This window comes from Lynx canadensis, chromosome B1 (genome assembly GCF_007474595.2).
Source record: "Lynx canadensis isolate LIC74 chromosome B1, mLynCan4.pri.v2, whole genome shotgun sequence".
In the NCBI taxonomy this organism is placed as follows: Eukaryota; Metazoa; Chordata; class Mammalia; order Carnivora; family Felidae; genus Lynx; species Lynx canadensis.
In genome coordinates, this window is record NC_044306.2 from 64,682,401 (window position 1) to 64,710,304 (window position 27,904).

General features: G+C 36.9%; 1 protein-coding gene and 1 long non-coding RNA gene across 3 annotated transcripts in view; one reads left to right on the plus strand and one right to left on the minus strand.

The window, feature by feature from the left end:
• Nucleotides 1-872: 872 nt before the first annotated feature.
• LOC115512110 overlaps nucleotides 873-27,904 on the minus strand; it is a 28,213-nt gene continuing 1,181 nt past the window's right edge. Inside the window, exons 1-3 of one of the 2 annotated variants that reach the window (XR_003968280.1) lie at nucleotides 27,092-27,260; nucleotides 6,537-6,636; nucleotides 873-1,257 (exon numbers count right to left, since the gene is read on the minus strand). This is a non-coding gene — a long non-coding RNA (uncharacterized LOC115512110). Of the gene's footprint in view, nucleotides 1,258-6,536; nucleotides 6,637-27,091; nucleotides 27,261-27,904 lie in introns of those variants that run through there. The other variant, XR_003968281.1, reaches the window with a different exon arrangement.
• The window catches only part of MARCHF1 (membrane associated ring-CH-type finger 1), an 89,759-nt gene continuing 88,250 nt past the window's right edge, over nucleotides 26,396-27,904 (plus strand). The window contains exon 1 of the mRNA XM_030312799.2: nucleotides 26,396-26,628. Within this exon, the coding sequence (XP_030168659.1) occupies nucleotides 26,429-26,628 (200 nt within the window). The 5' untranslated portion in view covers nucleotides 26,396-26,428. The remainder of the gene's footprint in view (nucleotides 26,629-27,904) is intronic.

The following is a 27,904-nucleotide window of genomic DNA, read 5'->3' on the forward strand; positions in this document are numbered from 1 at the left end:
CCTATGTTCCTTCCTTCTCCATAAAAATTTTCAGCTCTTATTATTTTTTACTTTCTCTACAAGATTATATATTTTCTTTTCTTTCCAACTTTTTTTTTAGTACCTAGCATTGAAAGTGGCCAAAATTTCCCCATGAATGTTTACATTTAATATGGAAAAGGTTCAGAAAACTTTTTCTGTAAAGGACCAGATAGTAAATATTTTCAACTTTTTGGGCCACACAATTTATCACAACTACTTAACTCTGACATTGTCATGTGAAAGCAGCCATAGACAATATGTGTATGAATGAACATGGCTTTATTTCAATAAAATGGTACTTACAAAAACAGGTAACAAGATGGATTTAGCTCATGGGCCATAGTTACATGACACCTACTATCGATGCCAGGATGAGAAAATAAGTGAAATCTTCACAAATAACTAGGAAAAATGCAAAAATGCCTAACCTGCCTAATTTCATGCACCAAACTTCAAATGTTTGCAAATAGGAGATTTGCATTAAGACTGCTGACTCACCAAACTTCTTAATATAAATAAGCTGAACACAGTATTCCTAATTCTTGGGCAGCATTCTGCACATTACTTTCAGTATCTAGAGTCTCTGTCACTAATTGCTAACAATCAAACCTAATATCTAGAAACTAAGATTTGTATCAAGGTAAATATTTACTTAGCCTCAATTTCCTGTGTTTTGACTCAGAAAAATAATTTTTCTCCAAACACAGTTTGGAAACATTTTTACTACCTAAATGACGAAAGAAGGAAAGAAAGAAAAGAAAGAAAGAAAGAAAGAAAGAAAGAAAGAAAGAAAGAAAGAAAGATCCTACTTTCCTGTTAACAGAAAAATTTTATTAGATGATATTCTTTCTTATAGATCAAAACTTATCAAATAAGCTCTGGAATGTGCTTCAGTTTTTGTTGAGAACTTAAATTTGAAGGACAATTTTAGAAAAAAATACTTAGAAAACATGGTCTGAATTAGCATATAGAAATATTGGCTTTGCCTAAATGTTATACATTTTGTAATTAAAAACATTTAAAAGGGAGCATGGATAGGATAACTTATAACAGCACTATTGAATATATATTGTAAGAAAAACACATTTTAATTTTGAGGTCATAGGAGAAATGCTGTGCAATAACATTGTCGTGGTTGCTCTTGCATTCTTCTCTTCCTTGGTACCATCTCCATCCCATCTTTATTTAAAAAATAGATGATTTTCTTCCATATGATTTCCCTCTAAGCATTTCTTTCTGTTATAACAAAACAGTAACAAAAAAATAAATGAAAAACAAACCAAAAACATAAAAGCCAAAAGCACTGCTTACCCCTCTTACCCCCACTTCCAAGAGAAAGGAATGTCTAAAGAAATGTAAATCATTGAAATCATTGCTAATTATTCAGGACCAATCTTAATTCATTAGTCTTAGTTCTCCAGAGAAACAGAACCGATAGAAAGAGATTTACTATGAGAAATTGGCTCAGGAGATTTTTAGAGGCTGAAAAATCCCACCATCTGCCACCTGCAAGCTAGAGACCCAGGAAAGCCAATGATATAATTCCATTCTGGGTTTCTGAGAACCAGAGGAGCTAATGGTGTAAAATCCAGTCTAAGAACAGGAAAACAACAATGCCCCAGGTCAAGCAGGCAGGAAGAAAGCAAAAACAGGCGAATTCCTTCTTCCTCCACTTTTTTGTTCTATTCAGGCCCTCAACAAATTGAATGATGTCCACCCACATTGAGGAAAGCAATCTGCTTTATTGATTTACATGCTAATCTCAAGGAATAGCCTAACAAATACACCCAGAAATAATGTTCATTCTGGGCACCCCTTCACCCAATCAAGGTAACACACCAAATAACCATCACAGCTAGGGAATTAACAAGAAGAGCAACTCTAGTAATTTTCCCCTTTCATTAACTATTTCAAAATCAGAATTTGGGTATCTTTTATTCATATAAATGTAGTTCTTCTTTCTTGTCCATTATACCCCCATTGTTAGCAAAAAATTATATTTTATAAAAACAAAATATAGAAATGTGGTATTTCAGTAAGTGCTTAGCCTACACGAAAGGGATTTTTTTCTTATTCTTAATCTACAGGATTGCCTAATAATGATATTAAAGAATTCAATTCATTGTTATCAAATAATACTTACTGTAGCACTCCATAGATAGAGGTATTTTAGGAGGATTATTTTGACAGGTCCGCAGAACACATAATACACTAACTCTCCAAAATATGTTTAGCAAATCTGGAGTTCTAGAGGAGCAAACCAGAAGGGTATGTAGTATATCCAGCAAGCTTCCATTAAACACTTGCATCCATTTGTTCACATACATATGAAAAAATGTAATTGTAACACTAGCTATGGAAAGAACTCTACAAAGAGATCTAGCATACTTGTCTCCTTAGTCAAAAGATAAACATGCAACAAAGCCAAAAAAATGCAAGGCAGTGATTTATAAATCCAGTGAGAATGGTTCATCCAGAACTGAAGTGACATTTAAGCAACCCGTAGCAACTGTCCACTTGGTGGGAAAATAAATCCAAGTGATCCAGTACACTATAGGAAATTTCAACACCGTTGACTATCGAAAGGCAAGAGTAAAAAAGAACCAGCTTTTTATTGTGTTTATTGTAAAAAAAGGAACAAATTGAGTCATGCATTTTTCTTTTCCTGTAGGACAATGGAAACTTAAAGCCAAATCTCAAAATTACCATCCAGAGAAAGGCAAAAAGTTAGTGGAATCACTAATTCTGCCACATACTTATTTATGAGAAAATGTATACCTAAGCTCAGTTAAATTTGTTGAGTAACTGATCCAAATATAAAGTCAAGTTACTAACACTTTGTGATGATCTAGCAAATCAGGAATTCAACCTGGACAGTACAGCCAGTGGAAATGAGATAATGTTAGCATTATGGGAAAGGGAGTGGAGGGTAGAAAGACTTCCATAAGAAGAGGAACACAGTGTCTCCATTAGTAGACCCAAGATATAAGTTTTATGTTGACTTTCAATTTGACAGCTTCTGAACAGTTGTACACAAGGCAAATCAAGCCAAAGAAATCAGAAATGTTTGTATAATATTTAATTCCAACTTAGATAAACCAACTGTGTTCCTGGTCCTACTAGTCTCTAGCACCAGTCTGGAGAGGAAGAACCTAACAATAAGAAAAAAGAAGAAAATAAATAGAAATCAAAGAGAGAGAGAGAAAGACTAGCATAGAAGTTTGCCTTTTGGAATTCTTTAGAGTTCCTAAATGTATCCATCTGATTTATGTTTCCCAACGAAGTTCCACTCCTCTTGTGGCCCAAGAAGAGAAAATTTGCTCCTGGTGTAGGGGAGATAAAATCTCTCCTCTAACCTCTTAGGGTTTCCAGCTGGGACTGACAGAAGATAGATTAACAAGAGAAAAAAGTATAAATTTTATTTATAAGATTTTACATGTACATGAGAGTCCTCACAGGAAAATGAAGACCCAAAGAAGTGTGTAGGCCTGAGTGCTTATATACTGAGTTGAACAAAGTGTAGCAATCGTGGAAAAGCAAGTAAAATGCATGGGGAGACTAAAGGAAGTTAAGAATTATGTTAGCAAGGTCTATTTGTACAGATTTCTTTCAACCTCAACTCCTTGTTACTGGTAATAAGAATGTTTCTTTCTTTCTGGTATATGGAAGACATCTTTCATGTGGAAATTGCATCTCCTGCTTTCGGAAAGAAAAGGAGAGGACAGAGTGCCCTTCTTGGACCTGCTGTTTTTCAAATGCCTTCAGCTCAAGATAATCAATATGCCAAAGCAGCATATTTTGAGGTGGCATGTCCTTGACTCCTTCACTGACATAAATATTTGCCTTCCATTGAAGTAAACTTAGAGATATTTATTAACTTCTGTGCTAGCTCGGGAATTAATATCTTCCTTGCAGTTTTCTATTCCTGATGTAATATGTAATAACTACATATAATAAACCCTAGGTTTTCAGAAGGTATGCATCCCAAGACCTTTAGTCAACCCCAGATTTATGCATGTTACAGAGTTAATTTCCTTTTGGAGAAAAAAGCAAAAATAAACTATTTGGACTACGTCAAAATGAAAAGCTTTTACACAGCAAAGGAAACTATCAACAAAACAAAAAGATAACCTACAGAATGGGAGAAGATATTTGAAAATGATAGATCGAATAACAGGCTAATATCCAAAATATATAAACAACATATACTACTCCACAACAAAAAGACAAACAATCCAATTAAAAAATGAGCAGAATTCCATTGTGTATATATACCACAATTTCTTTATCCATTCATCAGTTGATGGACATTTAGGCTCTTTCCATAATTTGGCTATTGTTGAGAGTGCTGCTATGAACATTGGGGTACAAGTGCCCCTATGCATCTGTACTCCTGTATCCCTTGGATAAATTCCTAGCAGTGCTATTGCTGGGAGGGCACCTTTTGAGATGAGCACTGGGTGTTGTATGGAAACCAATTTGTCAATAAATTTCATATATATATAAAAAAAATGAGCAGAAGATCAGGGAAATGCAAATCAAAACTACAATGAGATATCACCTTACACCAGTTAGAATGGCTAAAATCAAAATGACAAGAAATAATAAATGTTGACAAGGATGTGGAAGAAAAGGAACTTTCATCAACTATTGGTGGAAATGTGAATTTGTACAGCCAGTGTGGAAACAAGTATGGAGGCTTCTCAAAAAAATAGAAGTAGAAATACCATATGGTCTAATAATTCTACTGCTAGGTATTTACCCAAAGAAAATACTAACTCAAAAAGGTGTATGCACTCCTATGTTTATTGCACTATTATTTATAATAGCCAAGATATGCAAACAACCAAAGTATCCATAAATAGATGAATGGATGAAGAAGATGAGGTACATACACACACACACACACACACACAGAAATATTACAGAAATATTACACAGCCATAAAAAAGGATGAAGTCATGCTATGTGAGAATTTAAGACAACATGGCTGGATCTAAAGGGTCCTGGGGGGGGTATTATGCCAAGTGAAATAAGTCAGACTGAGAAAGACAAATACCATATAATTCCACATAAGTGGAATCTAAAAAATTAATTAACAAACAAAACACACAATTCAGATCTATAAATACAGAGAACAAATTGATGGTTGCCAGACAGAAGGGGAGTGGGTGGGCAAAATGGGTAAAGGGGAGAGTAAGATACAGGCTTCCAGTTATGGAATGAATAATTAATAAGTCTCAGTAATGAAAGCCACAGCATAAGCAATACAGTCAATAATATAGTAATGGTGATGTATTGGAACAGATGGTCTACACTTGTAGTGAACATAGCATAATGTATATAAACTTCTCAAATCACTAAGTTGTACACCTGAAACTAATGGTAACATTGTGTGTCAACTATACTCAAATTGTTTTTCTAATTTCCTTTAGAAACCTTTTATTCCCTGAAAACAGTCATCATTTTCTTAAAGTATTGTTAGTCATAATAACTAAATTACAGGAATTGTAGTAACTTAAGTTCTTTCCTTTCTTTTTCCAAACAGTGTTATTACTTGATTTCCCTACGCTGTCTCAATCAAAGTTAAACTGTCATTTTATTCTTGAAAGGTGACAGTTTTGATGAAATAACAACTCATGTTAAGAAATATTCTTTAGCTTCTTACAGCAGACACTACAAAATTAACATGGGAATGCAAGAATGGGATATTATATAGGGAATGTAGGGAATACAAGAATGACATGTTATAACATTAAACAAGTGTATTGTATTTGCCAGATGCTAAAAGTTATTTTAGGAACAACAGAGAGACTGCACTTACAGGTTAATATGATAATGAGATTTTGTGTTAAAACCATAAAGACACAAATTATAAATGAAGGAAGCTTAAAAACTGAGACTAATATTATAAAATCTTTTTTTTACATTTTCTTGTATTATTGCCCATTTGTCCACCTTTGGCATTAGAAATAGAAAAGCAAACATTCTCTGTGATATAGATAATATGATTTTAATGAACAAAGGGTGGCCTTAACAATTAGCTCAATTATTAGATTATTAGTCTAAATATCTATAAATCAACTATTCTAAAATTAAATGTGCTTTTGCTTATGTAAAATGTCAATAATCATGTATAAAAATCCAGCTTAAACATTTAGTTAGGCATGCGTTTGCAAGCTGTTTAACTTGATGGGTATAATAGAAGGTGGCTGTTAAATATACTATAGGAAATTTGCTGAATTTTTTGTATAAACATGTTTGGACAAATTTTTTAAATTTTCCAGGCTAAAATTATCTACAGTCATGGCCCATGATATTGAAATTTAATATCTTCACTATCCTTTTATCTATGCACTTAAGTGTGCCTCAAAAGTTTCTTCTGCTAGCTCTTGGCCCTGCCTATATGTTCATTTTTGAATAATTTCCTTGTGACTATTTTCCAGCTTTTTATTCAAGCACACATTTTGATAAGCTTCATAATATATTCAAGAAGATGCTTACATTTCACTGACCTCATCTGACTCCACACTGTAGCCAAAGGAAATAGCTTCATGGAAGCGTAGGACTGGGAATATATAACTCTGAACTCATTTCACCTCTTAATCGACAACCCTGTTGAGAGACACAGTGTTAATAAAGTATTATCTGGTTTCTGGCTTTTCCTCCAGCTATTCTAATGTTGATTCCTGAATTAGGCTAGATAGCAAATCATACTTGAGATCCCCTATTTTACTGTTCTGTGGGCCGCTTTTCATGTACACCAAGTCCAGCTTTTTTTGCTCCCAATTTAAGTACTGTGTCAACACAAAATGTTATGCAAAAGAAATGAAATCTCAATTCTGAAATCACTGGTGATCTCTTTCATAAATGAAGGTTTTCTTGTAGTGATGTATGGATAGGAGGCAGAAGTGGAAATGAAGTTGGAATCAGGGCAGAGAACACACAGTAAGAATTCCTAAAGATCCTTTCGTTACGTCCATCCCCTAAATGCTCATTCATTAAAACAGCTGTTCATGTTTATCTCATCCACAAAACTCTTAAAGCTGTTCTCAGCTCCTTATCCTTCTGCCATTACTCCATCTTCTTCATAGATCTTATTTATTTCTTTTTCAAACTTTCCTTTGTAGAGAAATCTATCGCACCTCTCTTTCTCCCTTAAGTTTCACTATCTATCAATCCAGATGGCATGATACAGACATGGCAGACAAGCAGTGAAGATTTGAAAAGGGAGGGGGCAGGGGAAGGAGCTAAGAATATTTCATAATGAACACAGCAACAATTTCAAATACATGTTCATTATTATCTTCCGATGGCATAATGTCAAAGTAAAAATTTTTCTGTCACACTGAAGTTTACTTTGACATTATATACCATTGGAAAATAATCATGGACATGTGTTTGAAACTCCTGAGTGCATTCATTATAAAACTTGTGTTGAGCATAAATGTTCAACACTATTGCTCTTAAATGACCACCCAGAGATGAAACTTCTTTTTGGTCTCAGCACCAGCAATTGTGCTTCTGATGATTATGGAGAGTATAAATCATATGATTCTTTGTATCAAGGACTAAAATCTTTAGAACCATGTTCGTTTATTATTATGGCCAGTGTACCAAAACGTATATATCTCATCTTACTTGATCTCATTTCTTTCTTAGCCCATTTTCTTCTTACATTTTTTTAAAAAAAATAATTGTGGTTAGAATACACATAACATAAAATGTGCTACCAACCAATTTTTAAGTGTATAATTTCAGTAGCATAAAATATGTTCGCATCATTGTGCAATCTCCAGAACTCTTTTTAATCTTACAGAACTGAAAATGTATACTTATTAAACAACTCCCCATTGCTCCCCTCTCTACAGCCCCTGAAAACCACTTTCCTACTTCTTGTCTCTATGAATTTGACTACTTTAGGTATCTCAAATAAGTGGAAACAAACAGTATTTGTCTTTTTGTGACTGGCTTATTTCACTAGCCTAATGTCCTTTGGGTTCATTCGTGTTGTATAATGTGTCAAAATTTCCTTCCTCTTTAAAGCTGAGGAATTATTCATGTATATACCACATTTTATTTATCTATTCATCCATCAGTGGGCATATGTGTTGTTACTACCACTTGCTCTTGTGAATAATGATGCTATGAACATGGGTGTACCAATATATCTCTCAGACCGTGCTTTCAATTATTTTGTGTATGTACCTAGAAGTAGAATTGCTGGACCATATGATAATTCTGTATTTAACTTATTGAGGAACTCCCATACTATTTTCCCTAGTGGCTGTACCATTTTACATTCTCACCACCAACAGTGCACAAGGGTTCTGATTATTCCACATCCTTGCAAACACTTATTTTTATTTTTTTTATGGTAGTCAGCCTAATGGGTATGATTATCTTATTGTGGTTTTGAGTTACATTTCCCTAATGATTAGTGTTGTTAGCATCTTATGCTGACAGTCATTTCAGGATCTTCTTTGGAGAAATTTCTGTTCAAATGTTTTCCCCATTTTTTAATTGGGTTGTTTGGGTTTTTTGTTTTCATGATGTTAAGTTGTAGAAGTTCTTTATATATTCTAGATATTAACCCCCTATGTGAAATATGATTTGCAAATATTGTGTCCTATTCTGTAGGTTGCCTGCTCACTCTGTTGATTGTATTCTTTGATGCCCAGAAATTTTAAATTTTGATGTAGTCCAATTTACCTATGTTTACTTTTATTGTTTGTGTTCTTCATATCATAACCAAGAAATCATGACCAAAACCAATGTCATGAACCTTTCCCTCTGTTTTTTTCCCTAAAAGTTTCTCACATTTATTTTAACCATATTTGTCTTCTGTTATATGTATTTGTGTGATGTTTGCATTTATATATGTTGTATGAGTTAGCTTAACTTCATTCTTTTTTTAATTTAATTTTTTTTTTAATTTACATCCAAGTTAGTTAGCATATACTACAACAATGATTTCAGGAGTAGATTCCTTAATGTCTCTTACCCTTTGACCCATCCCCCCCTTCCACAACCCCTCCGGTAACCCTCTGGTTGTTCTCCATCTTTAAGTTGCAAATGGCAAGATTTCATTCTTTTTGATTGCCAAGTAATACTCCATTTTGTGTGTGTGTGTGTGTGTGTGTGTGTGTGTGTGTGTGTGTGTGTGTGTGTATACCACATCTTCTTTATCCATTCATCCGTCAATGAACATTTGGGCTCTTTCCATACTTTGGATATTGTTGATAGTGCTGCTATAAACATGGGGGTTCATGTGTCCCTCCGAAACAGCACACCTGTATTCCATAGATAAATGCCTAGTAGTGCAATTGCTAGGTCATAGGGTAGTTCCATTTTTGAGGAACCTCCATACCGTTTTCCAGAGTGGCTGCACCAGCTTGCATTGCCACCAACAATGCAAAAGAGATCCTCTTTCTCCGTATCCTCGCCAACATCTGTTGTTGCCTGAGTTGTTAATGTTAGCCATTCTGACAGGTGTAAGGTGGTGTCTCATTGTGGTTTTGATTTGTATTTCCCTGATTATGAGTGATGTTGAGCATTTTTTCATGTGTCGATTGGCCATCTGGATGTCTTCTTTGGAGAAGTGTTTATTCATGTCTTTTGCCCATTTCTTCACTGGATTGTTTGTTTTTTGGGTGTTGAGTTCGATAAGTTATAGATTTTGGATACTAAACCTTTTTTCTGATATGTCATTTGCAAATATCTTCTCCTATTCTGTTGGTTGACTTTTAATTTTGCTGATTGTTTCCTTCGCTGTGCAGAAGATTTTTATTTTGATGAAGTCCCAGTAGTTCATTTTTGTGCTTGTTTTCCTTGCCTCCGGAGACGTGTTGAGTAAGAAGTTGCTGCGGCCAAGATCACAGAGGTTTTGCCTGCTTTCTCCTCGAGGACTTTGATGGCTTCCTGTCTTACATTTAGGTCTTTCATCCATTTTGAGTTTATTTTTATGTATGGTGTAAGAAAAGTGGTCCAGGTTCATTCTTCTGCATGTTGCTGTCCAGTTTTCCCAGTACCGCTTGCTGAAGACACTGTCTTTATTCCATTGGATATTCTTTCCTGCCTTATCAAAGATTAGTTGGCCATATGTTTGTGGGTCCATTTCTGGGTTCTCTATTCTGTTCCATTGATCTGAGTGTCTGTTCTTGTGCCAGTACCATACTGTCTTGATGATTACCGCTTTGTAGTATAGCTTGAAGTCTGGTATTGTGATGCCTCCTGCTTTGGTTTTCTTTTTCAAGATTGCTTTGGCTATTCGGGGTCTTTTCTGGTTCCATACAAATTGTAGGATTATTTGTTCTAGCTCTGTGAAGTATGTTGGTGTTAATTTGATAGGTATTGTATTGAATATGTAGATTGCTTTGGGTAGTTTTGACATTTTAAAAATATTTGTTCTTCCTATCCAGGAGCATGGAATCTTTTTCCATTTTTTTGTGTCTTCTCAATTTCTTTCATAAGCTTTCTATAGTACTTAGTGTATAGATTTTTCACCTTTCTGGTTAGACTTATTCCTAAGTATTTTATGGGTTTTGGTGCAATTGTAAATGTGATCAATTCCTTGATTTCTTTTTCTGCTGCTTCATTATGGATGTATAGGAATGCAATCGATTTCTGTGCATTGATTTTATATCCTGCCCCTTTGCTGAATTCATGGATCAGTTCTAGCAGTTTTTTGGTGGAATCTTTTGGGTTTTCCATATAGAGTATCATGTCATCTGTGAAGAGTGAAAGTTTGTCCTCCTGCTGGCCAATTTGGATGCCTTTTATTTCTTTGTGTTGTCTGATTGCTGAGGCTAAGACTTCCAATACTATGTTGAATAACAGTGGCAAGAGTGTTCATCCCTGTCTTATTTCTGACGTTTGGGGGAAAGCTCTGTTTTTCCTCATTGAGGATAATACTAGCGGTGGGTCTTTCATATGGCTTTTATGGTCATGAGGTGTGATCCTTCTATCCCTACTTTTTTGAGGGTTTTTATCAAGAAAGGATGCTGTATTTTGTCAAATACTTTCTCTGCATCTATTGAGAGGATCATGTGGTTCTTGTCCTTTCTTTTATTGATGTGATGTATCACATTGATTGTTTTGCAGATATTGAACCAGCCCTGCATCCCAGGTATAAATCCCACTTGATTGTGGTGAATAATTTGCTTAATGTATTGTTTGATCCAGTTGGCTAATATCTTGTTGAGGATTTTTGCATCCATGTTCATCAGGGAAATTGGTCTATAGTTCTCCTTTTTAGAGGGGTCTCTGTCTGGTTTTGGAATCAAGGTAATGCTGGCTTCCTAGAAAGAGTTTGGAAGTTTTCCTTCCATTTCTATTTTTTGGAACAGCTTCAAGAGAATAGGTGTTAACTCTTCCTTAAATGTTTGGTGGAATTCCCCTGGAAAGCCATCAGGCCCTGGACTCTTGTTTTTTGGCAGATTTTTGATGACTAATTCGATTTCCTAACTGGTTATGGGTCTGTTCAAATTTTCTATTTTTTCCTGTTTCAGTTTTGGTAGTGTATGTGTTTCTAGGGATTTGTCCTTTTCTTCCAGATTTCCCATTTTATTGGCATATAATTGCTCATAATATTCACTTATTGTTTTTATTTCTGCTATGTTGGTTGTGATCTCTTCTGTTTCATTCTTGAGTTTATTTATTTGGGTCCTTTCCTTTTTATTTTTGATCAAACTGGCTAGTGGCTTATCAATTTTGTTAATTCTTTCAAAGAACCAGCTTCTGGTTTCATTGATCTGTTCTACTGTTTTTTGGTTTCAATAGCATTAATTTCTGCACTAATCTTTATTATTTCCTGTCTTCTGCTGGTTTTGGGTTTTATTTGCTATTCTTTTTCCAGCTCTTTAAGGTATAGGGTTAGGTTGTGTATCTGGGACTTTTCTTCCTTCTTTAGGAAGGCCTGGATTGCTATATACTTTCCTCTTACGACTGCCTTTGCTGCATCCCAGAGGTTTTGGGCTGTGATGTTATCATTTTCATTGGCTTCCATATACTTTTTAATTTCCTCTTTAACATCTTGGTTAGCCCATTCATTCTTTTAATAGGATGTTCTTTAGTCTCCAAGTATTTGTTGTGTTTCCAAATTTTTTTCTTGTAGTTGAATTCGAGGTTCGTAGCGTTGTGGTCTGAAAATATGCACGTTATGATCTCGATCTTTTTGTACTTGTTGAGGGCTTATTTGTGTCCCAGTATGTGATCTATACTGTAGAATGTTCCGTGTGCACTGGAGAAGAATGTATATTCTGCTGCTTTAAGATGAAATGTTCTGATTATATCTGTTAAGTCCAACCGGTCCAGTGTGTCATTCAAAGCTATTGTTTCTTTGTTGATGTTCTGTTTAGATGATAGCTTGAATTCATTCTTAAACAAGATCAGGAGATACACAGACAAGTTTTGGGTTTTTGTTTTGTTTTGTTTTGTTTTTCTTTTTTGCTTTTTATCCAATACTTTTTGACACAATTTGTTAAACACTCTCCAAACCAATAAGCATTGCTGCATATTTAAGTCCTGCAATTGATTTTACATTGTGTATTTGAATCTTTTTGAATCTTGAAGCATATCTATTTATTCTGTTTACTGTATGCCTAAAGTCCTTCATATCTCATAAGATCCAGTTTAGGACAATAAACAAAATACCAAAGTTAAAAAATTTAATTTTCTACCAAACTATGGAATCATGGCTAGAGTGTATAAAGTTTTCAAAATCATAGACACCCACACTTCTCTCCACAACATATGGTATATATGAATATAAGTATCGTTTTGCTTTTTTCCCCTTCCTTCTCTCTCTCTAACTCAAATAAACAGAACAATAGACTGCATCCTTTAAATCCTTTGGTTCACTGAGTTTTGACATAAAACTGCCAAAATACAGAATATTGCTATCCACCTCCTGAAGATTCTTTAGACTCCTACATAGTTCTTCCATCGATGCTCTCAGCAACTACCAATCTGCTTTATGTTACTATAGATTGTTTTGCAATTTATGAATGAGATTGTGCTATATGTAGTCTTGTACCTGGCTTCTTTCACTTAGCATAATTATTTCGAGATTCACTGATGTTGTTGCATATATTAGTAGTTTGTCCCTTTGTAATGCAGGGTAGTATTTATTCTAAGGCATGAATATACCACATTTTGTTTATCCATTCACCTGGTGGTGAAGATTTGAACTGTTTACAGTTTGGGCCTATTGTTGATAAAACTACTATAAACATTTGTATGCAAGTCTAGGTGTGGTTGGACATATGATTTTATTTCTCTTGGGTAAATAACATAGAAGTCGAATGGTAGGCATATTTAACTTTATGTGAAACTGCCAAATGATTTTCCTTTTTACAGTTCCTCCAGGAATGTACAAAAGTTCCAGTGGTTTTGCATCTTTGCCAGCATTTAGTATTGTCAGCATTTTTAATTGTAACTATTCTAATGGGTGTATGGTAATATGTTATTGTGATTTCATTTACATTTCACTGATGATTAATGATTTGGATATCTTTTCAAATATATGTTTGAAATTAATATATTTTTAAGTGGCTGTCAAATTGTTAGCTTATTTTTATTGAGTGCTTATTATTGAGTTACAAACACTTAAGGATTCTTCATATATACAAATTTTTTAGCCAATATGTACCTTGTATATTCTCTTGCTTTCTAAAAGCGAAAGTTTTTAATTTATATAAAGCCTAATTTACCAACAGTTTACTATATGATTTATTGTTATTTGATGTATTATATTATCTGTACTTTTTGTCTCTCATCTAGAAAATCTTGTCCTAGTTTGAGGTCTTAAAGGTCTTATATTGTATTCTTATGGTTGTACAGTTTTAGCTTTCTGTTTTGAATGAAGCATTTTAAGTGATTTTTAATATGCTGTAGGGTAAGGATTGAGATTAATTTTTTTTTCTTGTGGATATTCATTTGTTCCAGCACCATTTCTTTGAAAGATGTTCCTTTCATCATTGAGTTACCTTGACACCATTGTCATAAATCAGTTGATCATTTTTGTGAATCTATTTCTGGACTCTCTATTCTGCCCCATTGATGAATTTTATGTATTTTATACTTCAGGTGCTATTGTAAATGGATTTTTTAAAGTTTATTTTTAAGTAGACTAATCTTTTGTAAGGACACGTCATCATTGTTATCTCCTAATCAGAACCTTCACTGATTCCATATCTAATAATGTAGAACACTACTCAACCTAACACTGAAGTCCTATCATTGTCTAAAATCTTCCTTTACAGATTTATCATTGGCATCCTGTGTTTCCAGTGAAGTTAAGTACTCACTGCTCCAAAAGTATACTCCACACTTGCATAAGAATATGATCAAGGATAGGGTGCAAGAATACAGTAGACATGAGGGTCGATAAGTAGTAAAGGACCCTGATATAGAAGTAAGATTCAGAGGGGCGCTTGGGTGGCTAAGTTGGTTAAGAGTCTGACTCTAGATTTCGGCTCAGGTCATGACCTCACAGTTTGTGAGTTCGAGCCCTGCATCGGGCCTGCTTGGGATTCTTTCTCTCCCTCTCTCTCTGCTCTTTCCCAACTTGCGCTCGCTCGCTCTCTCTCTCTCTCTCTCTCTCTCTCAAAAATAAACTTAAAAAAAACCATAAAAATAAGGAAGACAGACTCAGAGTATAAGAAAATGCTGTGTGGTTTTGGAGGGTAAAATTAGAATTGGTGCTGGAAGCCACAGAGAAATTTGCTTCAATGTGATACTGCAATGATATAGCTAGATGATACGGTCAGAGAAGGAGGGATGTTCTCAGAAGACCATGAATTCTGTTACTGGCCAAGCAGGGGTTGGATGATCACCTATTGAGAGTGTTATAAATGGAATAATAGTGTCAGGTGGGACTAGACCAAGACTCCTTTATAAAATTCCCCTGGCCCTGAGATTGTGTAAATATATTCTCTATATTTATTACTTTATTTAATCGTTAAATATCATTTTCACAGCCAAAAAGAATCTTTCAGCTTCTGGCCCATTTCTGTTCCCTACATCCAGTTTAATATTTCATTTTATACTAAATTCTTCAACATGTTACTCATGAACTACTGCGAAATTAGTGGAGGCTTTAAAAAAAAATTGCAGCAGCATTTCCCATCTGAGGCTCCAGAATCATTCTTCATAAGGTATTATTAATGTATTACTAAATAAGAGAAGCTATTTGTAAATGATTATGCATGATTATTCTTTGTCACATCCATAAATTATATATTGGGTTCTCCTAGTGGAGTGGATCTAAACTGGTCAGGGCAGCGGGAGGCAACAGCTTTAGCATCTTTCAAAACAATAATTAATTTTCAAAATGCCAAGGCCAATTGGCAGTAGTTAACATTGCCCCCAGAGCATAATCATGGCCTAGATGCCATAGAGACAAGTTGTCTTGTGTTGCCTATAAATGGATTCTCAGGAAACCTAATTTGAAATTACTGCCTTTAATTATACTGCTGATATAAATAACTTTGATAAAATTAGTGCAGCTGGCCTCTTGTTTGTTTTTCCCACTTAAATGCACTGTACAATGTAATCATCTGAAATAAACATCCATTACAAAGAATGCTTCATTTCAAAGAACATATTATTCTGCTCATCCAGCCAATTGTTATTTTTTCCTCCCCAGCCACATTTCAATCTTGCACCTATTAAAGGGATGAACAAATTATCAAGCTCTCATAATGTACCAACTAGTGAATTAAAACAATTCATTGCTGCTGAATAGGGCCATGCATTTAAAAGATTTTAATTCATTTCTCTCCTCAATTACTATGTTTTCTTTTTAAACAGACCCTGCCAGCTTAAAATTTGTTGAAAGACATACTCTTCTCTACACAATATAGTTACGTTACTTCCTAAATAGTTACGCCTCTCTTTAAAAGAAAACAGAAGATACATCATTCATTTGATATTCTTTTTGACTTCAAAGTCCAAGGAAATTGTCTCAAAAATTATATAAAACGTTGGCCTCAGTTCATTTATTTTGTTAGAGAGCAGAATTGCCTCTTTTACAGAGAAGAATGGAGCCCTTTCTCTTGGTTCACTGTGATATGATTGTCATCTCTATCTCTACTGCAATCAGGACAGGATTTACCAAGGTCAATTCAACTCGGTCCAACTATTACCAAGCTCAGTTCAACCCAATTCAACTGTCGCCAAGCTCAATTCAACCCCACAACCTGTTATTAGCTACCTGCTACGTACAAGACACTATGAAGATTTCTAAAATGAGTAAGACGTGGCCTCTTTTCTCAATCTGGAAAAGAAGCAAAAAAGATTAACTGTGGAACATTGTGGCAGTTTGGAAATGGTTAGACAGGAACACAGATGATAAATGCTAGAGCAAGGGTGATACAGTAAGAGAAGTTAAATGGGCCTTGAAGTTCAAAGGAAAATGGCTGTGTGTAAAGCTGAGAAAATAAGATAGGCCTTAAGGAAAATTCCGCAGCTTTCTTTTGCTCTTTTCTCTGTGCAGAAGGGCATAGAAGTAAAAGTATGAGACACATTTGGTAATATGATAAATTTTATGTAATTATACTGACAAACGAATAAGCTAGGTTTTGCTGGAACCTAGGAATTAAGAGGAGTGGTTGACGTGTATACCAGAAACGTTGACGGGAGTGAAAACACAAAGGCCCCAAAATCCCAAACCAGTCTCTTTGTATTTATTAAGTAGTCAGGAACCATTGTAGCCTTTTGATAAGGCAAAGGAACTGACTGAAATTATACCTTCAGAAGATAGATATCAAAGCTCCGTAGATACACAGATCAAAATGTAGAAAAATGAGGGGCACCTGAGTGGCTCAGTCAACTCTTCATCTTGGCTTAGGTCATGATCTCACAGTTCATGGGTTCAAGCCCCACATCAAGCTCTCCACTGAGAGCCCAGAGCCTGCTTAGGATTCTCTATCTCCCTCTTTCTCTACCTCTTCCCCCCACCCTTGCACTCTCTCTCTCTCAAAATAAATAAACATTTAAAAATGTAGAAAAATAAGAGGCAGTAAGAACCATGAGAAATTTTCCTCTCTCTAGATAATCACCTGCATGGTGTTGAGGAAAGGGTCAGGGCTGGAGTTTCATCTTCTTGCAGTGGGACTCAGATTGGGCACCAGACCTGCATGTAGGGGACTCAGGAGATGGGGAATACGTACAACTCCAGGAGCATGGGAGACAGTCCAGGCCAGCAGGTGCAATGGCAACAGCCAGCCAATTTTTCTGATGATAGAGCCCACACTAAACCTCCAGTGTCTGAGTTTAAGTTCTCACTGAAGCAGGGCCTGGGTGAGACAAGAACTTGTACAGATTGCTGGTTTGGGAAGTGTTCCCTAGGCATCAGGAGTGAGGGAGAAGGAAACTAAGACAGATAAAAAGGAGAAGCCAATAGAAGGGTGGTAGTAGAGAGGTCACTGAGGTGACAACAGGGCTTAATTCTATCAGGTTCTCCTTATGAAATGGAAAGAATGTCTCCAAGGATTAACCACCTGAAGAACAAGAGGCTGATGACTTATCCTCCAGCTTCTGCTCCTTTTGGCTGAGGGCTGCCTAGAGGTAACTTGCATCTCTGTACTTTGGGCTATACTTATACACAAGCTTTCATAAAATACCCTTGCTTGCTATTTGGCCAAACTGAACCTGCCATTCTGTTTCATTGAATCCTCCAAGGCAGTTAACAAAGCCAAGCAAGTTCATATCCTTTATAATTACCATTGGCCTTTACAATACAAATTCCAGAGCTACTGCAGGCTTCCCCATCACCTGTACAACCCAGCAACAGTGACGCTACAGCTCACAAGGCATTATCACCACCCCCACTTACTACCAGGAAAGAGTTCCTGTGATGTTTGACCATGAGTGACTCAGCTCCTAAACTCTATCTTGTGAGTCTGCTTTCTGGTACCATTTCTGCTACCAACTATCTCTCAGTTTGGGTTCCCTTCAAATCAATACTGGTGACTAGACTTTTGGTGCAGGTGGTGTACTTCAGAAGTGATCCCAGGAATCACAAATAAGGGTAAAAAAGTCAATTTAACAGTGCATTTTGAAGTCGGTTATGATTTTTTAAGGTTTTTTAAGTTTTTTAAATTTATTTTGAGAGAGAGAGAGAGAATACAAGCAGGGGAGGGCCAGAGAGAGGAGAGAAAATCTCAAGCAAGCTCTGTGCTGACAGCAGAGCCTGATGTAGGGCTCCAACTCACGAACCATGAGATAATGACTGGAGCTGAAGCCAAGAGTCAAATGTTTAACTGAGCCACCCAGATGCCCTGAAGTCAGTTATGATTTTAATAGGACTCCTGAGATATATCCAAAGTGTCTCTCAGAACTTTCTACCTGAGGGACAGGATAGATCATTTATCCAGAAGCTTTTGACCCCCCGTTTTTTTTTTAAGTTTGTCCCTAGAGGTATTATTTCCCTTGCATTCAGGCTTCTGTAGAGCCAAACGGGTTCTCATGGTTTTAGGAGTAGATTGTAGAGACTCACTTGCACTCACTTGAGGGGACATTCTCACCATGAGGTCCATCGGCACTCACAAGGGAATTACTCACTAGGGCTGCAACTATCAGGAGTGGACTGAGGAGATGTGACATGGGGTACCAAAGGCAGCTGTGTGAATCTGTTTCTTTATCTCTCATGATGCATAAATTTTGCCAGGTAGCCTGGGTACCATGATGGGTCCTGAAGTACCATGAAGCTGGTATTTCAAACCAAATCCCCTGCTATGCAATCCTCGTTGACAATCTCTGTTCCGTCTCTGTTTTCAGCTGTCTTTCCAATAGGACATTAGGCTGGCATAGCTTGGCCTCTGCAGACCAGTGGGGCTCTGCTTGTTGGCCTTCCAAGGCCTTTCCAGGAAAGCTGGATTCTGCACCATTAGCTGCCGCTTCTCTTTTATACGTCTCAAAGAATCTAGTGTTGCTCTAAGCCTCACCCCTAATGGTGTGAATTGCCAAAGGTAGATTTGGCTTTCCTTTTTTGAAAGGATATTCAATTCCTCCCAAAAGTTGGTGTGCTGAAAGGAACGTTTTAAGACAACTTATCATGCCACTTTTTTTTCTTTTTGTCTAGCCTGCATCTTTCTTAATGCACCGTTTGTAATCCACAAGATTATATAGACTCAACTTCAAGATCACTTTCTTCTACATTTAGATTTTATAATCAGCCAATGGTACAGATATTTGCTACATAGTGTCTTAGGGATCCCACATGGCCCCCAGGATGAAGTGTGGTATATTTTGCACGATATGGGGGTGGGGGGTGGGGGGGAACGTGTGACTTTCTCAAAGTGAGCCTTCCCTTTATCTTCCTTTTGATTTCTCTTTACTGCTGGTATGGGAAATATCTGATTTTTTTTTTTCAAAAAATGATCTGTCTCTACCAGTTCAAAATTTAATCACATCCAGTCTTTCAAGCTTTCATCCCATTACCCGTTCAATTTTCAGTGTATACTAGGGCAGGGACCTCTCTTTAAAGTTCTGTTCTGAGAGTTTTTACCAGACTTATTGCTAAGGCACCAAGATCTGGTGTCTGGCTCTTTGTTACAATCAAGCAGGCTGACCTTCCAACCCATTTGGATTTTCACTGTCATTGCCAGGCCTTTGTCTGATAGTCTTCTCTGTGGCCCTCTATTACAAAGTCACATTGACTTTAACTCTCATGACCCTTGCTTACTTCTGCAGGCTAGCAATATCAGGTATCTTTCACACATTCATGAAAGTACAAGATGACACCTGGATTTCCTCAGTCTACCCTCGTCTGGAGGAATGGGAAAGCTGGCACAGGTCCATCTGCCTCTGTCACTTTTACCCTACCACACAGGCACTATATTAGGCACTTCCCTTACCCACTGAAAAGCTGATCTGAAAGACATTACAGTCTTTCCAGGGAAAGGAAGGACAAGATCACGCTCTTGGTTTTCCCACAAACAAATCCTGGTGAGTCTTGCGTGTATCCTGTCCTGCCCCCACACCCTCTCCCCATACCTTGTTCAACACAGGGTGGATAAATGGGGAGGGAGAACACTGGAATTGTGTAGATATCATGTTGAGTACATGTAATTGAAGAATGAAAGTGAAATTCAAAGAGGCTAAATAAGCAAAGAATTCATCACTTGAATAGAGGAGGGAGGCACGCCTGGATGGCTTAATCAGTTGAGCGTCTGCCTTCGGCTCAGGTCATGATCTCATGGTTCCTGGGTTTGGGTCCTGCATTGGGCTCTGTGCTCACAGCTCAGAGCCTGGAGCCTGCTTCAGATTCTGTGTGTGTGTGTGTGTGTGTGTGTGTGTGTGTAACCCTCCTCTGCTCACACTCTGTCTCTCTCTGTCTCAAAAATAAATAATAAACATTATTATGATGTTTTTTTAATATTAGAGGAGGGGCACCTGGGTGGCTCAGTCGGTTAAGCTTTCTGACTCTTGATTTCAGCTCAGGTCATCATCTCGTGGTTCGTGTGTTTGAGCCCCACGTTGGGCTTTACGCTGATGCTGATAGCACAGAGCCTGCTTGTGATTCTCTCTCTCTACCCCTCCCCCACTGTCTCTCAAAATAAATTAACTTTTAAACAAATAATTAATAGACAAATAAATATTAGGGGGAAAATACTATTACTGATTTCTATATTAATAGTTGTCATTTATGACATCACTAAAATGATGTATTTTTCCTTTTATTAAAATTAAAATTTTACATATTATAAAATATATAGCCTGAAAACTAAATGTGTCTCATAATCCTATCTCACAAAGATAATCACTGCTCATGGTTGGATGTGCGCTCCTCCAAATGTGTCCTATTCATATGATAGCACATATCATGAAAGCATTATTTACCCAAATGAGACCATACTACATACAGTTCTGAAGCTTGACTTCTTACTTAAAAAATATATCCTACACATATGTGTGTGTCACTTTGTGTGTCTGCATGGTATATCTCATTTCTTAATATGGCTTATGTATTTCCATGTTAATAACTAAACATTTGGGTGATTGCCAATTTCTTGCTATTACAAACAGTGCTGTAATGAACATTCTTGTTACAATGAATATATCTTTGGGCAATTTTGCAGGTGTTTTAAAAAAAACTGATTCCTGAGTAGATTTTCTGATGTGAACACCATAGATTTTTTTTTTATTTTAATGACGTTTACCAAATTGCCCTCCAAATAAGTTGTGCCCATTTACAATTACCTCAACAATATATGGCAATGCTTAGTTTCCCCCACCTTGGCTACACTAGGTGTTATCAATCTTTTTTAAATGTGCTGATCTAGGGGCGCCTGGGTGGCTCAGTCGGTTGAGCATCCGACTTCAGCTCAGGTCACGATCTCATGGTCCGTGAGTTCGAGCCCCCGCGTTGGGCTCTGGGCTGATGACTCAGAGCCTGGAGCCTGCTTCCGATTCTGTGTCTCCCTCTCTCTCTGGCCCTCCCCCGTTCATGCTCTGTCTCTCTCTGTCTCAAAAATAAATAAATGTTAAAAATAAATAAATAAATAAATGTGCTGATCTGGTAATTGAAAGTAAGTGCCATTGTTAACTGAATTTGCATATGTTTGCTTATTGAGATTGAGCATCTTTTTACATGTGGCCAAAAACCATGTGCAGTTCCTCCCTTGTGAACTACCTTTGTGTTTTATTCATTTTTTTCTAGGATCTACCAATTTTCCTTTTTTTTTCCCTTTAATTTGTAAAAAATCCACACGTACTAGAGAAATTAGCTGTTTGGCTATCATATGTGTTATGAAATATGGCATTATCATGGCTTTGAGTTTTGTCTGGGGTAATGTTGGAGGGTGAGTGTGTTTCTTTTTTTATAAATTAGGACTTTATCTTTTTAATTATCATGCTTACCTGAATCTTCCTATGTTAATTTTTTATTTCATGTCATCCTAAGAAAGGGATTCCTTTCCACAATATTATAAACATACTCAGTTTTGTTTTCTTCTCATATTTTCAGTTTTATTTTTATTTTACAACATTTAAGTCTTTCATTAAGTCTTAAGTTTCCACCTAAACTTCAGTCTAAGCAATAAGGCAGGGATCCAGCCTTACATTTTTCCAGATGACTAGTCATTTCTCCTCATGCTATTTAATAACCTGGCCTTTTTCCACTAATTTGGAATGCAACTTTATTAAGTACTAAGGAATGGAAAGCTAAGAGATAAATAGATAGCTAGATAATAGTTTTACACACACATATTATCCTAATTCCTGAAGGTTCATACTATGTTTTGACATCTGGTAAAAGTACTCTAAAGACACTTATCCCACTTAACTTGACTAAAAAATTTTCATTAAACATTAAAGATGTTTCCCCATGTTACTTTTTTCAGCTCATTTTTGAGATAATTTTAATCATATTTAAAAATAAACCGGGGCATGTGGGTGGCTCAGTCAGTTAAGTATCCAACTCTTGATTTCAGCTCAGGTCATGATATGTGAGATCAAGCCCTGAATCCAGCTCTGCACTGACAGCTCAGAGCCTGCTTGGAATTCTCTCTCTCTCTCTCTCTCTCTCTCTCTCTCTCTCTCTCTCTCTCCCCCTCCCCCACTCACGCTCTCTCTCCTCAAAATAAATAAATAAACATTTAAAAAAAAACAACCAGTTGGGATTATATTGTTTAAACTATCACTTTTCTCACTCCCTGCTACATCCTGGATATATTGAATACTAAATATTTCCCCTGCTTATAATCGCTCCTGAACTTTCCAATTTTCAGCTGCCAAAGTAGTGTCTAGTGCCCACATTTAATCATTTCCATTTGTTGCTGAATATCTGTCAGTGATACCATTCATTTGAGGATACAATCCAAGCATTTAAATGTGACATATAGGACCTCTGTCTATTCCTTTATCCTGATTTTGTATCACTTCTTATCTCACTCAGCACTCTCCCCGCCCCAGTCATTATAACACTTTGTTCACCTTCACGTTTTCTTGTTCAGATGTTCAAGTGTCCTAGAGGATACTTGCTTTAAATCTCTGCTCCACTCTACATCAAGTGTCCTTCCTTCATCAGAACTCCCATTCCTAGACTATCAAGATATACTAGACTATACTAAAATTGCCTGTTCATTTGAATCTCTTTTCCACTAAATAAGAAACCTCTTCAGGTTTCTATCTTTTCTTTATTCCAAGAACTCACTGTAGTATGTATTACAATAGACCCTTATTAATTCATGTTTATAAACAAATAAACCTAAAGTAACACAAGCTGGGGTTAATTTTATATCAGTCAGTTGATCAAATAGATTCTACTGTCTTAGTTGGGTGCAGGTAGTTCTTCTAGAAAGTGATCCCAGGAGGCACTATAGAGTTTGGGAGAAGAAAGACAGAAAAAGTGGGAATGCCAGTAAAGGGGTGTGTGGATGAGTTAGGGTCAATGGGCCTTAATCCAGCTTGGGATCTTTTGAGAAACTGAAAGTCACTTTAGGACTGCCCTTTTGGGAGAATGGGAAATCTCTGACATTTATCCACGGACTTCAGTCCAAGAGATGTCTCCAGAGGTTTTAGCTTAGCCTGAACTTCCAGATTGTGCCTGTGTGCAGCCAAGAAAGTACACCTGGTACCAAAGACCCAGGGGATAGAACCCAACAGGCACAGGCACTCAAGTGGGAATCAGTCAGTGTATAGGTGAACTCAGAGGAAGGCCAAAGGGACAGAGTAGATGTTAACAGCATCAGCTACAGTAGCTGATACTACAGCATCTGCCCCAGCACCAAGCTGAACATGTATACACTAATATTGAATATGAGCTATTTGAAGATTCTTGATGGACAATAAGGATGATTTCTATTTCCTTTAAAATAACATGAGAGTTATAGACATAAGTGTTATTTGATTCAGTGTTGTGGTGGACCAAAAACTGTCCAAAGGGAAGCTCCGTGTTTTTTAATGTTCTGTATTATTATTCATTGACAAATCATATTCTCATTGTAGAACATACATTTGCTCAGACATGTGAGATTATAAAATTTGTTTATTACATTTCAACATCTTTTCCATATGCAGATTTATAGAATCGGCCTCAACAAATCATTAAGTAGCCCTGGATATCCATTATGATGCTCAACATATTTTAGTTCATTTTTATAATGTCATCGGTAATTTGAGGTTACTTTTGGGCTGCATTGCTTTTTTTTAAAGAGAATGAGTAGTGAACTTCACTTTTTTCAGTGACTGCTGTATGCAGAACCCCCTACTAATCTCAGTGGATGTATGTAGGATAAGTGGTGCACAACCAAACAAAACTTACTCTTTACAGCATAAAATACAGGAATGCTTATACTTTATGAAAATTGACTATGTATCTATTCTGGTGATGCAGAAATGAAGTTAATCTGAATTAAAAATTGGAAATAAATGAGTTTTGATAGAAATCTTGAAGAACATAATCAAACGTGGACTGGTGTTCAAAAATGGCATTCACATATTTTAAAGATACATTGTTCATGGGTTTATAGGGGAGCCTCTGAAAATTATAAACCAGAAGCATGCAGAGGTTAATCCGTCTGTGGGAGCGTGCTGAGAACACCATCCTTCCCTCTGGGCATCCTGTTTCCTCTACCTAGAATATTTTTTATCTCTTCTTTAATAATTCCTGCTTGCCTTTAAGATTAGCTTAAGTCTCATCTCCTATTGTGTCTCCATAGTGTCCTATGACTACCATGACAAATTACCACAAACTTGTTGAATTAAAACAGCACAGCTCTATTGTCTTATGGTTTTGGAGGTCAGACGTCAAGTGTGGGTCTCACTGAGCTAAAACTGAGGTGTCAGTATGGCTGCATCTTCTGGAAGGTCTTGGGAAGAGCCCATTTTTCTAGCCTTTTCCAGCTTCCAGAAGCCACTTACATCCTTGGTCAAGACCCCTCCCTCCATCTTCAAGGCCAAAAGTATAGCATCTTTCTTCCTCTCTGACCTCTGCTCCTATCCTTCCATCTTCTCTCTCTGACCCTATCTCTGTTGGCTCCCTCTCATAAGGATCCTCATGTTTACATTGGGCCCATCAAGATAATCCAGGATGATCTCCCCATATCACTACTCTTAACTTAATCATATCTGCAAAATCCCTCTTGTCATGTAAGGAAACATAATCACAAATCCCAGGGATTGGGGTGTTGACATCTTGGGGCAGGTGAGGGGGCAGGGGGAGCATAAGGCAGTATTATTCAGCCTACTATGCCTCCTCTTGAAAGTTATTGAGTTCAATTTTTGAGTTTTACAATTAGTTTATCTTTCTCTGGACCCACAACCATCTATCTCTAATATGGGAAATTTTAGAACTACTTTGAAATTTGGGGTTACTCTTTCCACCTTAACTGTTATTTCTTGATGTGAAAACTGTATTTCATCTGTGCAGTCATACTGATCTAAATTTGGACCTAGGCCTCCTCCCTTAGTTTCCTCCTGTGTGAAGAAGTGTATTACAAGGTAGGTAAGAGAACAAATGTCAGAGCAAGATTCCTCATCCCAAACCTCTGTCCTAGCACCTAATTGTATGAAGCAGCACCAATTTTTCAGTTTTCTTATCTATAACACGGAAATGATTACAACATTTAACACATTCACTTCTTGTGAGCATTAATGAATGGACACATGAAAATTACTTAGAACAGTGATTGCTCTAAAAGTACTTAGAGCATAGTATTCACTCAAAACTGTTAGTTGTTATTATCTCCCACCTGTGAGATTATAATAAAGATTTAGGAGACAGTCGATAAAGCCACAGTACAATGCCTGGCACACAGCAAATTCTCAATACCTTCTACCTTTTGATTGATCATCATCATCTGTATTAAATACAAGTTAAAGAAGTCAAATTTAGTGAAGAAAATGCTGTGTTTCAAAGGTAAGAGTTTGGTGAAATGTGCTCAACTCTAGGCTAACAATCTGAATTTTTTCAGGCTCTATTATCCTCAGGTTCAATATGGTCACGAAAGGTCAATAATGGTGTGATGGATAGATTTTATTAGTTTCAATGATGAAATAATAATGTAGTAACTACCGGCTTTTAAATACTACAAACTGCTTTCAAATACATTATCTCCTAGGGACTTGATGTGACTTAATGTTTATTCCAGACAGTATCTAGCAGGCTAATGGCTATTTGATTATTTAGGCTTCCCAGATTGGTGTGATCTTTGTCACACAATAGCCTTCATGTCCTTTGTATTATGAAATTTTCAAGTGTTACCCATTGCTTCCAAGGCAAACTGAGCCATTCCATTCAAATGTTTACAGTAAATAGAACAGAAACTTGTGGAATCGTCTTCCTCTCTCATAAATGAAGCAACAGCAAAGTGGTACAGCATCTCAGCTGTTCCAAGTTCCTCAAATAAGTTTTACTTTTGCAAAACGAACTAACTTCCTATATGTTGTGAGCTGTGTTATGAGCAACATGACCGGCAGCCACGTTTGCTGTAATTTTTTAAATATGTGGAAAAAAAGCAAGATATCGACCATGTATTACCTTAACCAAGATGCCAAATTATCTAACTTGTTTCTCCAGGCAAGCAGTCCAACGACAGGGACAGCTCCCAGGAGCCAGTCAAGGTTGTCTGTCTGTCCATCCACTCAGGACATCTGCAGGTAAGTGCTCAGCAAATTATCCTATTTAAATATTTTTTAGAGCAATGTGTTGTATTCCTCTCCTGTATTATGAGACTGTGTGGCTCTTGCTTCTGCCTTGCATTGTCCATGGACAATTTATACTGGTTTAATTTTTCCCCCTTCAATGCATTTTCTTCATTTGAACTTTATTTCCCAACTTCTGGTCCATGCTATCATTTTCATCATTCTCTCTCTCTGTTTTCCCATGGCTTTCCTCTCCATTCCCATCTCCCATCCTTTGCCTGCTGCTTTGTCTAGATCTGCCGTCTTGCATGACATGTCAGAAGATGCATTTGAGCAATGCACCCCTGTCATGGTGCTCAGCCCTGCTAGGAAGGAGTCTGGTAAGAAATCAGTAAAACAGAGGCCTAGGAGGAGGAGGAGGGCCTCCGAGAGATATGAGCATGCAGAAGAACAAATAAAAGGGAGAAGTGATTTTCACCTCCAGATCGCAAGCCCCAGATGGAGTGAGCTTTACACAGATTCTTCAGATTCCTCTTCCCCAGATGAGAGTCACTGGATTCAGGCAAAAAGAAGAGCCCAAGTTAAATTCCGACTGTCACGAAGAAGAAGGAGAAATAGTAGTAAACCATGTGGAAACTTGGATGGGTCTTCTGCTCCTAGTGGAATGGATCTGATAGATTTGGAATCCAAAGGTAAAAAGCAACAAGAGCTGATTGAACATGAGAGTTGCTCTTTACATCTCTGCAGAGGAAAAGGCACAAGGTACCAAGAATGCAGCCTTTCCCTGCCAAGAGGATCCTTTGAGATTAAGAGATCCTCAAGGAAGCATGAGGAAAGCAAAGGCAGATACCACCACAGGGATCCGCAGCTCTTGCATAGTCTTGGGCAGTATGAAACCATCAAGAAAGGACTTTCAGAAGCAGATTCTAGCCCTGAAATATTGGCAGTTGCAGAAGGCAGCAAGTATGTGGCTGCTGCTGGGTTCCAGGTGACTAACTCTGTGCAGAAGCCTCCTGCCACCTACCATGACGGGTCTGATAATTTAAAAATATGCAGGTCAGTCACTATAGAGAAAGGCTTGATGCCATCCACATGCGTTTCTTCCCGCTGTGTGTCAGATGTGTGTTTGACACCTACCCTCAAAACATAACATTTATTTATACTGTTATCTGTCTGATTGGATATAAGGTAAGAAAACAAGAAAAGGTGTGTGAGAGAAGAAGAATATGGAAGTATCTAGGGGTCTGAAAGCTGTTCTAGAATAGAATTAGATTTCCCCTTTACCTTTCCC